Source organism: Manacus candei, unplaced genomic scaffold, assembly GCF_025592945.1.
Source record: "Manacus candei isolate 608988 ecotype Guabito, Panama unplaced genomic scaffold, ASM2559294v1 h1tg000024l, whole genome shotgun sequence".
In the NCBI taxonomy this organism is placed as follows: domain Eukaryota; kingdom Metazoa; phylum Chordata; class Aves; order Passeriformes; family Pipridae; genus Manacus; species Manacus candei.
Window position 1 is genome coordinate 9,303,208 of NW_026138072.1, and position 13,731 is coordinate 9,316,938.

Here is a 13,731-nt window from a genome sequence, read left to right on the forward strand (position 1 = left end):
ACAGATTTCAAATGTGGTAGGTGACACAGGTCAGTGTCGAGAAGTTCTTTCTTAAGATAGTACAAGTCATTACGTAAGTCTGGTGTTGAAAAGGTCAGTGCCCCGTTAGTGACTGGGCAAGTATGCAGTGAGACAAGTGCAATATGAAATAATGATGATGGTGCAGGTTTGTGTAGCATTTGGTGGAGTTAATATTTCATAATAACCATATCTAGCTTAGAGAAAGCAATAGACAACTGGAATAGATGTGGGTTTTCTCATATTCAGATTAATGACATGATCTTTCAGCTTTCAGACTTTTGTTTGCTTGCTTTTCAAATGTCTCTGGTATAAATTCCTAAACTAATTGGGAGGGGTGGAATGGGCATGCTTTTTACATACAGCATGAACATAGCATAACAGTAATAACGGCTTACCTGTTCCCTTTAAAAGTCACATTGAATATATACTTTCATTGAACATGATTATATATTTTGTTTTGTAATCTTAGCAAAAAATGCTAGTTTTCATTCTCATTATTCGTAACTCTCAGAGTCTGGTCTCTATCATGGTTGTATTTAAACACCAAAAAAAGAAAACCCCATCTGTGTAGATTAGTAGAACATAAATGATGCTAGATCCCCTTTAAATTTTGGAATCTGTTCTACTTTTGTGCTTCAAATCTTCAAAGTACAGTAATATACAAATGCTCCCTTTTTATTACGTGATTGAAATAAATGCCGTTTCACTGTCAATACACTTGACATTCAAGTACTTTAATATTTTATTTTTCTTTCAGAGTGGAAGCAAGTCTACTAGGGCTCATTTGGGGTATTGTAGAGTTGTGACGAACAGCAGAACTGAGCTTAAGGAAAAAGCATCTATATAAATGTGACATTCAGTAGTTTATCATGTGACTCCCAAGTTCACCCACACCCTAATCAAATACAAAGTCTTATTACACGTTTTAATGTCATAGAAGTTGCAGCTGGCTTCCATAATCCAGGATTTCCTGCCCAAAAGGACAAGGGGTCTTTGGAAGTTTAAGAAGTCTTAGTACAGCCTAAACTATTTAAAAACGACGGCAAGTGAACAATGTATACCCGGACATACTGAAGTATAAAAGCTTGTTTTACATTTCGGTAGAGACCCACAAGGTGAATTCTGCTTCTGCGCGCCTCTTTTCCTGCAGATTTTTGCATTTCCATGCAAAATCATCAGTGCTTTGTTCCCCGGGAGGCACAGGCCGTTCTAAGGAAGGCTCTCCCGCGTCTTTTTCTCCAGTGCCCCGTCTTTCCCCTCCATCCCGGGCGGGCGGGAGCGGCAGGGCAGAATGCGCGGTGCCGGGAGAACCCACCTAGAGGGCCCCCTTGACGCCAGCACAGCTTCTGCCAGGCAGAGAGCCCTCTCCGCAGCCGAGCCCAGTCTACTGCAGGGCCAGTGCCACGCAGCCCGACACTGTCCGGGGCTGCCGCTGCTGCTGCTGGGCGGGGAGACCAGGAGCCCGAGGGGAGGCCGGAAATTCTCGTCCGGGAGAAGGAAGAGAGAGCCTGTTGACTCTGAATTTGCTTCAAAATAGACGCCGTCTCTGTAGCCTGGGCTTAAGAATCTTTCCGAGGATACTTACCAGACCGTAAGGAGTGATAACTACTGTCTAGGACCTGAATTGGGAAAAAAAAAGGACAGCAGAGAAAGAATGCTTAGGTAACACGAGACTTATAGCTTTGCTTTCGTTTTGCCACTACAAATTGATGCACGTGGGTTTATATACAGTGTAACACCAAAACAGAACTAGATTCTGCAGTGAGAGTCGATAGCTTAGTCATTTTACTTAAAGGGAGCATGCAGGCTTATTATGGGGTTAGACAGCAAAAATGAATTTGGTCACAATATGATCACATCTCTCGTTGTTATCTAACTGTAGTCCTGTCCTATGGAGTGCAAAAAGCATACTTCTTTCTTTCTTAGCTAAAGAAACAAAGTCACAGTATTAAATTCAAAGAAGTTTGGGGTTGTTGTACAAGGCTATTAACATCATCCTGTTCCCTGGGCTTGTAAGAAAGGAGAACTGCATTAAATTGATCACTGATGAATATGTGTCTAAGAAAGAAGAAAAAGCAATATTCATTTCTGAACATGGCAAAGCAATCTGAAGTTACACATCTCTCCCTAAACACTGATTTGGCACAGATGGCAAGAAACTATCTTTTCACTAACCTTTTCCAACTGTCCAAAATGCTGCACATGAAGATGCTTTAATTCACAGTCAAAGCACTTGGATTTTTATCAAGGCAAACTGTTGGCATTGTCAGAACAGTTTCTGTATACTGATTAATTTAATGTTTCTTTAAAATAGCAAATGATGCATAAATGGATGGACGTGTACCTAGAAAACCCTGTGAGAAGTCTTTCATTGGATCCTGTGAATTTTTATTTTTGTGGATTACAGTAATTCTTCCAATAATCCCTGCTGTTGACTGCTCATGCAGTTGTTCTGGCATGCATCTATGAATACCATAACAGATAAATCTGGCTGACAAGGAAAACGCTAATGTTGGAAGATCTGTGAACATGATGCATGTGAATAATTTCCCCTTTAGGAGGCATTCATGGATATGGTGAGTAATCAATACACATTATAGACTGTTAGACGCAAAATGCTTCTTTGCAAAATACTGTGGCAAATACCAGCTGCTATGTTTTTCCCTAAATTAATGTCAAAAAGGGCTAATCGAGGTATGAGCAAAATTAAAATCTTACAGAGATAGTAGTGATGAAGTAATATGAGTTTGGCACTCCTTTGCCTTTACAAAATAGGCAAGTTATAAGAACTGTATTGTTATGGTCGTGTTTTCTTATATGGTAGCAGTATTTTGAGCAGGGAGATGTGTTTTCTTCCTATATCAAAGGAACAGTTTTCCCCATTTATTTCTTAGCCTGACTTGAAGGAAATAGCAGAGATATTGTCCCCCTATGATATTGTTTTGTTTGTCCTGAAACTTATTTATATATATACTTTCAAGTGACCTGAAAACAGGAAAAAACGCTCATTCATATGGGCATTCAGTAATCTTTAATAAATGCCTTTGTATGGTAGGTTCTCAAATGTGATTGCTTGAAAGTCAATCATATAGCATTAAAATCCCTTTATCATCATTAAAACATCTGGTTCCTCTTTGAATCACTGGTGTCTATAGTTCTTCCTGACTGAAAAAAACCTTTCTACTTTCCTTGCAATACAGTGCAGTTAACTTGCATATAAATGCTACCAGTGGTTGTTGCGTCATGCCTTGCTCCTGATGTTGGGAACCAACGTCTTGGTTAGTGCTCAGTGACTAATTTAACTAAGGCAAAGATATTCCCTCATGAAACTTGCCCTTTGAGTAAATATTGAGTCTTTCAGAATATTAGAAGGAAAAGTTATGGAAGCTATTTTAAGAAAACAAACATCCAAGTTGAGGGGTTGGGCGCGTGTTTGTTTAGCAGGTTTTCCCTCAGTGGGCGTCAGGCTCTGCGCGTCAAGAATCTGCAGGACAGCCTGAGGACGGATTTTCCCCGGGGATGGTGCGGGCACGGCCGCGCTCTCCGGAGCGCCGGGGACACGCCGGGGCCGGGCCGAGCCGGGCCGTGACCGCGCTGCCGTCAACGCCGCCACTGCCCCGAGCGCCCAATGGCGGGGCTCGCGCGCCCCGCGTCACGCGGGGGGTGGGCGTGCCCGGCGGGCCGGACCGTGAGGGGGAGTTGGTGTCAGCCCCTCTGCTTGTTTTCCTAATTACTTTTTATAACCTTGCCGTAGGACTGTCTCAGGCTCTGTAACATCCCTTGAGGGCCGGCTTAAAAACATATCCCCTAAGCAATGAACAGTGAGGTCTTGGATGTATTTAGTCTTCCTTATCAGAGTGTGCTGGAAAGGACACTGCAGGTGTGCCCATACACCTGTCAGGGGGACTGCTTCCATTGTTTCCTAAGAATATGGCTTAACTCTCTTTTTAAGAACTTTTAGAAAAAATATGTTATGCATGTCTTAACTCCCTGGGGTTCATCTTCTGACTAAGCATTTTTCAAGCATGAGCCCTGAAGTCTGCCGAGAGAGGTTTGGGACAACCTAGACGTTCTCCGTTTATCTTCTCTGAAAGCTGGTTACCTGATTTTCCTTGCCAGCCCCTTGCTGTCTGTCACATTATGTGAAGCCTTGTTTGGGGAAGACTGGCAGAAGTGTTTACTGGGAAGATGTAGGAAGATAATGATATGTGCTATATTTGCAATTTAACTGAATGCAAACCATACTATGCCTGCGTATGTGCTTACCTAATCACAGACCTTGATTTAGAATGCAGATGTTTCTAGCTGTTCATCTCAACTCTTGGAGAACTGGCAAATTTGCTTATTCATGCTACAGTAGTTCCGTAAGGAGCATTTAGAGGTGCCAGGGTGTTAAGCTGCCAGTCATTGCTTTTGTTTTAATTCAGAACCTTCAAAAATCCATGCATTGCCTGTAAGATATGCCAACCTTTTCTATTGTGAATACAAATTGTCATGAAGAAAAGTTTTATATATATATATAATGTCCTCTCATTCTACTTTCAGATGTTCTTTAAAGGATGACAATGAAGATAAAGAATATCTTTCATGGCACACAAATAATTTTGTGTTTATTCAATAGAAATACTAGTTGATTGTCTTTAATAATGTTTCCAAAATGCTGATGCAACACATCAAAGGTATTCTGTGGCCAGCCTTATATGCATCATGATATTTGTAACCTCTATGTACATACAGAAACAAATATTTTAGAAGTAGGACTCACTATTTTCAGTATCTTAGAGATGTTGCTTTTTAAAGATACTTTAGAGACATGCAGTATGCCTTCATGTACCAGTTCTTGTTTGTCTCACGTGGAATATGGGGAGAAAGAGTTGGGGGGGGGGATAAAAATATAAACCTTTTTAAAATATAATGTATTATTTCAAATATTCAGGATTTAGTGTTGTGTAAGTAGTCAAGGGGTGGATGTGTCTTTTGCATTAGGCCCTGTATATGGATTTAGGGAAAGAATGATGGCCCTGAGAGCAGAATTTGGTTAGGAACCCATATACTTTTGGACATGTAGTGAGAATTCCAGTATCTGAACCCTCCTGGTAACCTTAGCAATAGGTAGGAACTGACTGCTGGCAAAAAGCAGCTATAAAATACTGTATGTTTCAAGCAGCTATATGTTTCAAGGCAGTATGACTGGGGGCACAACTGTATCAGACAGATAAGGGTAACTTTGATCTGAACGGACTCTAAAGGGTGTATAAAACTGAAACTGAAATAGACAAAAAAGAGGTATTTTTTCTGAAATTGTTTCAAGGAGTTTGGATTGTAGAGAAGTAAATACAAATTATATTAAAGGGGTGCAGTGAGTGGGGCAAGTGATATCTTGGATGACGATGAAGTTAGTCCTAGAAATACTGAGACACATTTGTGATGATAGTAGGAGGAGTGGGATTTTATAACAACTTACTGCATTACACACCATACAACATAAATTATGTATTAACAGTATACAGCTTACTGCCATTCACACTGACAGTTATTTTAGAAACATTTACTGCTGAGTTATGTAACCTAGCTTTCCTTTCCATTACATTTTATCTGCATTTGTGATGACAAACCAAATAAAGATAAACATGGCATTCAATTTTAGCTTGCTTAATTGCATAAGCAAATACTGTATGTGTCATTTAGCTTTACCATAAGGAAAACAGATGTGAGAAACCCATGTCCAAGAATAACTGTCTTTAAACTGGCAAAGATTTGAAATTAATCCACAGGTGAATATATTGACTTCAGAATCTAAAATGTAACCTATGACTGTTCATCCTTTTCTACCAACTTTTGGCCTATTAGGATTGAATGAAATTTAGTTTGGTTACCAAGACAATGAGTAAAGAAAAAAATAATCCTTTTTTGGTTGCTTTGAAATCCCACCATATTTACTTGACTATTATTGCTCTATATATTTAATGAAAAGCAATGCAAATGCATGGTTATACATGTTATTCCTTGCCTCGTATTAATTTTATTACTGACTAATTTTTCAAGAGCATCTTAGTATCGAAATTTATCATTAACCATCAGTCTTGGCTAACCAGGGAGGTCCCAGATGACTGGAGTTTGGCCAATTTGACACCTATCCACAAGAAGGGCTGGAAGGAGGATCTGGGGAACTACAGGCCTGTCAGCCTGACCTTGGTGCCCAGGAAGGTCATGGGACAGATCATCTTGAATGTGATCACGTGGCTTGTACAGGACAACCAGCCAGCAGAGTTTGGGAAAGGCAGGTCCTGCCTGAGCACCTGATGTCCTTCTATGACCAGGTGACCTGCCTAAGTGGATGAGGGAAAGGCTGTGGATGTTATCTACCCGGTCTTCAGCTGGAGGTCAGGAAGGCTCTGCAGAAGGTCTGGACAGACTGAATTGATGGGCCAAGGCCAACAGTACAAGGTTCAACAAGGCCAAGTGCTGAGTTCTGCACTTGGGTCACAACAACCTGAGGTAGTGACATAGGCTGGGAACAGAGTGGCGGGAAAGCTGCCTGGCAGAAAAAGACCTAGAGGTGCTGGTCCACAGTGGTTGAACATGAGGCAGTAGTGTGCCCAGCTGGCCAAGAAAGCCAATGGCATCCTGGCGTGTATCAGCAAAAGTAGGCCAGGGAAGTGCCTACACTTGGCTCTGGTGAGGCCCCACCTCGAATCCTGTGTCCAGTTTTGGGCCTCTTAGTACAAGAAGGACATTGAGGTGCTGGAGTGAGTCCAGAGAAGGGCTACAGAGCAGAGGGAGCTGGGGTTGTTTAGCTTGGACGAAAGAAAACTCAGAGGAGACCTTATCACTCTCTACAGTTATCTGAAAGGAAGTTGTAACCAGATGGTGTTGGTCTCTTCTTCCTGGCAACAAGAGGGAATGGCCTCAAGATGTGCCAGGGGAAGTACAGGAAGAATTTCTTCAGTGAAAGGGTTTTTCTTCACTGAAAGTATTGGAAAGGACTGCCCAGTGAAGTGGTGGGCACATCACTATCCCAGGAGATGTTCAGAAAATCACTGGACATGGCACTTAGTGCTGTGGTCTAGTTGACAAGGTGGTGTTCAGTCAAAGGCTGGACTCAATGATCTTGGAGGTCTTTTCCAACCTAAATAGTTCTGTGGTTAGTAAATTCCTGAATTAATGCAATTATTAATAAGGTCCTGTCTTCTGTTTTTGTCAGTGTTCTAAAATAATCATGCTAAATTGTTTATTTTTACATTTTATGGAACTTTATATGATTTTCAGCCATCCAAAATTTTGGTTTGGCTTTCCATTGTTAAGTAAGTTCTCCCACTTCATAAAAATAGAATGTGTAACTGTGAAGAAAACTGATGGTAGATGAAGATCTTTATGCTAATACGTAAAATCAGCTTTTCTTTATGTTCTTAGGACATGATGAGTCACCTCAGCTCACGAAGTTACGGGGAACTGAGTCTGACCAGTGCTATGCCATTCTCATGACATAACTCTTCACTTCTAACCTCAGTGTTTCATGCTGGTATTTATTCATCTGCCTGTTCTAAAAATACTTGTATTTTATAGTGGGGAAAGAAGAAAGGCTTCTTTCCTAACTGCATTTGAACACATATTTAACTAGTTTTTCAGATATTTTATACTTAACATAAAAGCCGTAGAGGAATATCTCAGTGCCTCCTTTAGAAATCTGAATTTGAATCTGAATTTGGGAAAAAAAGAATCGAGATTTCTTGAACAGAAGCAATCTGTTTAAGACCAAAGAATTTTGGTCTCTGTGGCCAATAGATTTTCACAGTACTGCTAAAAATGAAGGATCACCTTATTCTCTGTTTTCTTATGCTCAGTGACAGGTGTAACTTGCCTTCAGGCGTTGTCAAAGTTTATTTCCCAAGTTAGAATGAGTGAAGTAAGATGTAGTAAGATACTGACTGAAACAAAGAGTTTCATTTCAAGGTATCTTAAACCTTTTCCTTTGTATTTCTAATACCTTATTTTCCCAGTAGCACCTAACCAGCATTCAGCATGATGAATATCAGGGAAGAAATGAAATAATTTCTACTGTTTTCAAAATAGGACAAGGCTTCCTTTGTTTATTATTAATCTTAGCAGTCTTTTGACTGTCTGTAATGTTTGCATGTGAAAAATTGAAAATACTCCACATGCCCTACTTAGCTAAGTCTGACAGCACCCCTAGTGAGTAGGTTAGGTATATATCTGTATATGTAAATTACATCATTCACCACAGAAGTGCTCTGTAGTCTTCCATACAATAGTTATGGCACTTTTTCATGCAGAATTTCTGTGCAGGCAAGATAATTTAACTACATGAGCTAATATAAACTGTTATTGCTCAATTTGTGTAGATGAGTATCCTGTTGGGTTTTTAATCTATTGTTCCAGAATGAGATCATATAACCTGCATTTTTGGATTACTACTGTACTCATATTTATATTACCGCAACTGAGTCAAACTAAACTTTTTTATTTTTGGGATGTAGATCTTGCCAAGCCCTGTCTTTTGCTCTTCTGTCCTCAGCATATTATCTGTAAATGAAGTTATTTCCTACCTTGGTCCTTTTGATGCACTCTACAATTTTTGTTATTTTGTATTGAAAACACTTTGAAACACTATGTCTCATTATAAGTAGAGTACATCTTTTAACCAGTCGTTTTCAGGCTAAATTAATGTTATTTCTTGAAGGATCCTGTAAACTTGCAGGAAGTCTTGCTGTTGCTGTGTATAATCCTGATTATATCTTCTTGGAAAGTCAAGTCACAGTAGTAGAAATTAAACTGAAGATTCTTTTACTCGTAAAAAACCTGTTGAGTGTTCATGCTGTTCCTTTCCAGTCTTTTCACTCTTACCTGTTTACAAAGGATTGTTTTCTCTTCTTTGGGAAGAGTTAATCCATTGCTGCAGTTTGACTCATCAAAAATTACCCGACACCACTACGTCCTAAGTATAATTTAATAATGAAGAAAAAAACCTCAAAACTGTTTAAGTTATTGTTACAGTAAACATGATTGATTATATATTACTTAATTATGCTTTTTCATTTACAAAGTATTTTGTAAGTAGATCTCTGGGTGCTTATATTTTTTCTAAACATTCTGGCCTGAGTTTCGTGCATATGGTCTTTCATTCACAGAGCAGTTCACTTAAGGAATTTGTCTACTACTGGGAAAAGAAATTACAGTGTTAAATATTTTGGTAAATTAACACGTTTACTCGAAATCCTTTTATTTGGCATGCAGAGACAACCAAAGGATTGTCCATGTCTGTAAGTGGAGACTGACTATTTTCTCTGATATTTTCAACTCAGTATTTGTGGGCAGGGAGAAGAGTAGAGGGAGGAGAGAGAAGAATGACAAAAAATGTTGAAAGATGACAAAAAATGAAGAGGGCTGGTTAAGAATTATAATTTACAGCTTATTATACTTTCATCTCATTAAAATAGAAATAGGTGTCACTGGTACACTACACTAAATGGCAATTTTTATGCTAATATTAATTCAGTATTGCCTGAAACCTAAATTGAGTACATCATACTTGATATTTTTTGTGACTCAATTAACTCTTTGATCATAGCAGAATGATTTAAGATAATTGTTATTTTAACCATTACAAAATATAAGAATATTTCCAGTAAAAGCTACTTGTCAGTAGATATTAATAAACAGAATAATTTTCCCTGTGTGACTCACTCTGTGAAATTAGCAAAATGAAGGCACAAAATTAAAGGCTTCAAAGGAGTGGATAAAACCAGGCAGAGTATCTGAAAAAAGCATGAACAGTTTTTTGTAGGAAACTGATAACTATTTTTAAGTGTCCAATCCATTTATACTGGAAACATGTAAGCAGAAAGAAGGGGCATTTATTTCTCTACTTTTAAGACTGGCTAACTTGATATTCCTGGATTACTGGAGAATTTATTACTGTTTTTAAAAATGTGTATGAAAAAATGGTATGAAAGTTTGTATTTTGTCTAATTTAGGCAGTAACCCTCCTGCTCTTGAGAACTAAATGAAACAATTGCCTGAATATTAAAGCTACTCAAACTCTGGAAAGCTATAGTTAAATTGAGTATACCTAAGTCTCCAATTCAGCTGTGTGAAGGAATCTGTTTCTTTAGTTTTATTTGGCTTAGTTAGTCTCTCAAAAAGATGATATCTAGTCTACTTAAACCACAACTTTAAATTTTATGGAAAGGCTTTATTCAGTAACATTGCAAAAAATGTGGAAGATTCAATTTTTTTTTTCAAAGTGTCATGGCTTCATATTTTCAATTGTCTGAAGAAATTGGTTTAGATTGCATTATTATAGTGTCATTTTAATTGGTTTACTTTGGTATGGCAGATGTTAGCTTGTTCCCTTAATGAAAACAGAGAATTCTTATAGAGGTGAAAAAAGATAACTTTACTCTTTCTATCTGCAATGAAATGTAGCTCCTTATTTTAATGATTTTTGTATAACACTGATCACATTCTTAGTTTCAGCCACTAACAAATGGTCACATATGGACACATTTTTAATGTCAGTAGCTAAGGATTAAATAATATGTATTATCATATGGATGTAACTCTAACAGAACATTGGCGTGTCCTTCACAAGTTTTAGGGCTTGACACAACAGTCATTAGATGAAATTCTAGGGTCAGTTCTATGCCTAGTTGAACAATAATATGATCTTTAGAACATTTTAAGAAAAAAAAATGTTCCTTATGCCATTTTATATTCCATTTCTTTTGTGTGTCTTATTCTGCATTATTAATTGATTTATTGTTCTTTACAAATTTATTTGAACAGATTTTAAAGAACAAGTTCTTAAACCATTAGGGTTTTTAAGAGGGACTTGTTTTCTGTTGATATCAGTATACCCTTGGTTACTTACAAACAACTTAAAGTTTTCAGTTTAACTTCCTTTAAACTGGAAAAATATACATCTCACTTGTAACAGATCTTGGAAATTCAGAACTGAGCAAGCCCTTCATGGTGAAATAGGCTTTCTGGTAACAGTAGAAGCATTGAGCACAGAGGCTCATAGACCCCAGTGATATGTACATATGGATACTAGGGAAGAAATGTTTCAAAAGTTGGTTTTGTTTGCTGTTGTATCTGTGACAACCCACCCATCTATATTCTCTGTAGGCAAATAATACCTTAAGGGAAGTGAGTAGATTTTAGTTGTCAAATGATTGATTGCAGTGTTATTTTCATTTAGTGTACAATTAAATACTTGAGACATATTAAAAATAGCAGGCTAACTGTGTTTTTGACTACTATTTTAAATTTGATTTGGTGGATCTGAACTTTAGTTGATATTTTTTATGTTTACCAAATACTGACCAATTTAAAATCATTTTAATTCATCAAATCATAGAATCATAGAATGGTTTGGTTGGAAGGGGCCTTAAAGATTCATCTAGCTCCAACTTCCGCCATGAGCAGGGAACCTTCCACTAGACAGGTTACTCAGAACCCCGTCCAGTCTTGTCTTCAACACCTCCAGGGATGGAGAGTCCACAACCTCTCTGGGTAACCTGTTCCAGTGCCTCACCACACTCACAGTAAAGAATTTCCTCCTAGTATGTAATCTAAACCTCTACTGTTTCAGTTTAAAGCCGTTCTCCCTTGTCCTATCACTACATGCCCTTGTAGAAAGTCCCTCTCCAGCTACCTTGTAGGCCCCCTTTAGGTACTGGAAGGTGCTATAAAACCTTCTCCAGTCTGAACAGCCCTGATTCTCTCAGCCTGTCTCCATAGGAGAGGTGCTCCATCCCTGTGACCAACTTAGTGGCTCTCCTCTGAATTCACTGCAACAGGTCAACGTCTTTGTTGTGTTGAGTGTCCTGGAGCTGGCTGCAGCACTCCAGGTGAAGTCTTACCAAAGTGAAGTAGGTGGGCAGAATCCCTCCCTCGACCTGGCCATACAGCTTTTGATGCAGCCCAAGATACAAGCTGGCTTTCTGGGCTGCAAGTGCACGTTGCTGGGTCGTGTTCAGCTTTTCGTGCACAAATACCCTTAAGTCTCTCTTCCCAAGGCTGCTCTCAAACCATTCTCCAAGCTGAAGATTTTGTGCATCTTGGACCATTTGTGAAATTTTGTTTTTGTGGTCTGTAATTTAAACAGTGTCATCTTCCAGTGTTAATTCTTGGGTTAATTTGTCTTTAATTAGTATTGTAAGTATAGTAATTGAAAAAGGAGTGAGGTATGTCATCCATACCTACTCTCAGAACTTCAGACAGAGGAACAACATGTGATATCTAGATACATTCAGATGTGTATGGAAATCATGTACACAATAAGGACAAAATAAAGCAATTTTAATAGGTTGGATTTAGTGAAATAACAATGTACATGTACATGCCATCCTCTAACAGCAGATTTATTTACTAAAAAAGTACCGGTGTGAGAAGTAAATCTATTTAGCTTTGCATTTGATTGCATCCATTCATCAGCTTATTTATATTTAGGCATCTAAATAATAACTTAGGCTTCCAACTTCAGATACTTTATTTAATTCTTAAACTCTGATAGAGGTATTTCATCCAATGTTTTTCAACTCATGGAAGATCTGAAAGTTCCCAGCAACCTTCTTGAAATCTGTCACTCTATTTTTTTCGTACCCATTATAAAGTATCATTTCATGCAATGGGTCTCATGGCATAACTGCCCTAACAAACATGGCCTATAACTTCTATTGGGCTCCCATGTTTTGCCTTTCCTCAGTACTTTAATTTGTAAATAGTGGGTGGGAACCTTTACAGACATTCCAAATTAGCCATACAATTTCATTTTCTATATTTGGCTCCATATATATTCTACTATCTGACGGTTTTTCATCTGGCATCCATAATGTCCTCTTTGTAGTGTCTTACCTTCTTGCTTCCAAATAGGACACACACCAAACAGACACAGTGAAATAAAAATTATCACTTTCCCCATAAGCTAGTTAGAGTTTTGAGGTATGAAGAAATTTATATGTGGGAGAAAAGTGGGAGATAAATTCCTTAAATGCTAGGGTAGTGTCATACAGAAAAGCCTATTTTTGTGTACAGGCTGAGAGATACCCAACTTTACGTCCACTTATTTTTTGGGGTACTTTCAGCCCTTCCACACTTACTGGTTGTCTCAGATGCTGAGAGCGTAGTTTTCTTATCTGTACTTTAACACAGAGATCTTGACATGGAGATTTGGTGAGGGCTATGAATCAACAAATACCTTTTCTTTCTCTTTTACTGTTTGGACTTTTCACCTCAAGTGTCCTGGGAAAGCTCTTCAAGTTGAAAGTACAGCAGACACTGTGCAGAGAGTTTTCAAGCCTTTTGAATAACTGACATAGAAAGTGTTCTTTCTTACGGAATATCTGTAGCAGAGTAACCTGTCCCATGAAGGTATAATAATCCTAGAAATTGCTCAGAAAAGGAGAGTACTGCTGTGGTTTTGGTTTTGTATTGCCCTTTCTAATCCAACAGTATTTGGAATATCCAGCCCACAAATACTGAAATACCCTTTCCAATATTCGGCAGATTTTTTTGGGGGATTAGTTTGGGATATTAGACATTATAGCTGGATAAAAATACAGTTAGGGTGCTATGGTGGTTATCTATATAATAAATATTTTCAAGTTTTAACTGCTGTTATGCTTAAGTCATTGAAGCATATGTTGTTGAGCTATATGCTATACAGTATCTTTAGCAAGAGTGAAA

The 13,731-nt window shown here is 38.3% G+C and overlaps 1 protein-coding gene across 3 annotated transcripts in view; it reads left to right on the forward strand.

Moving 5' to 3' along the window:
- The window catches only part of PDE4D (phosphodiesterase 4D), a 386,722-nt gene that overhangs the window by 100,254 nt on the left and 272,737 nt on the right, over positions 1-13,731 (forward strand). The window contains exons 1-2 of one of the 3 annotated variants that reach the window (XM_051788285.1): positions 236-1,683; positions 2,336-2,597. The exons of the other annotated variants lie outside the window; for them this stretch is intronic. Of the exons in view, the coding sequence (XP_051644245.1) occupies positions 2,551-2,597 (47 nt within the window). The 5' untranslated portion in view covers positions 236-1,683; positions 2,336-2,550. Of the gene's footprint in view, positions 1-235; positions 1,684-2,335; positions 2,598-13,731 lie in introns of those variants that run through there. 3 annotated transcript variants of the gene reach the window in all.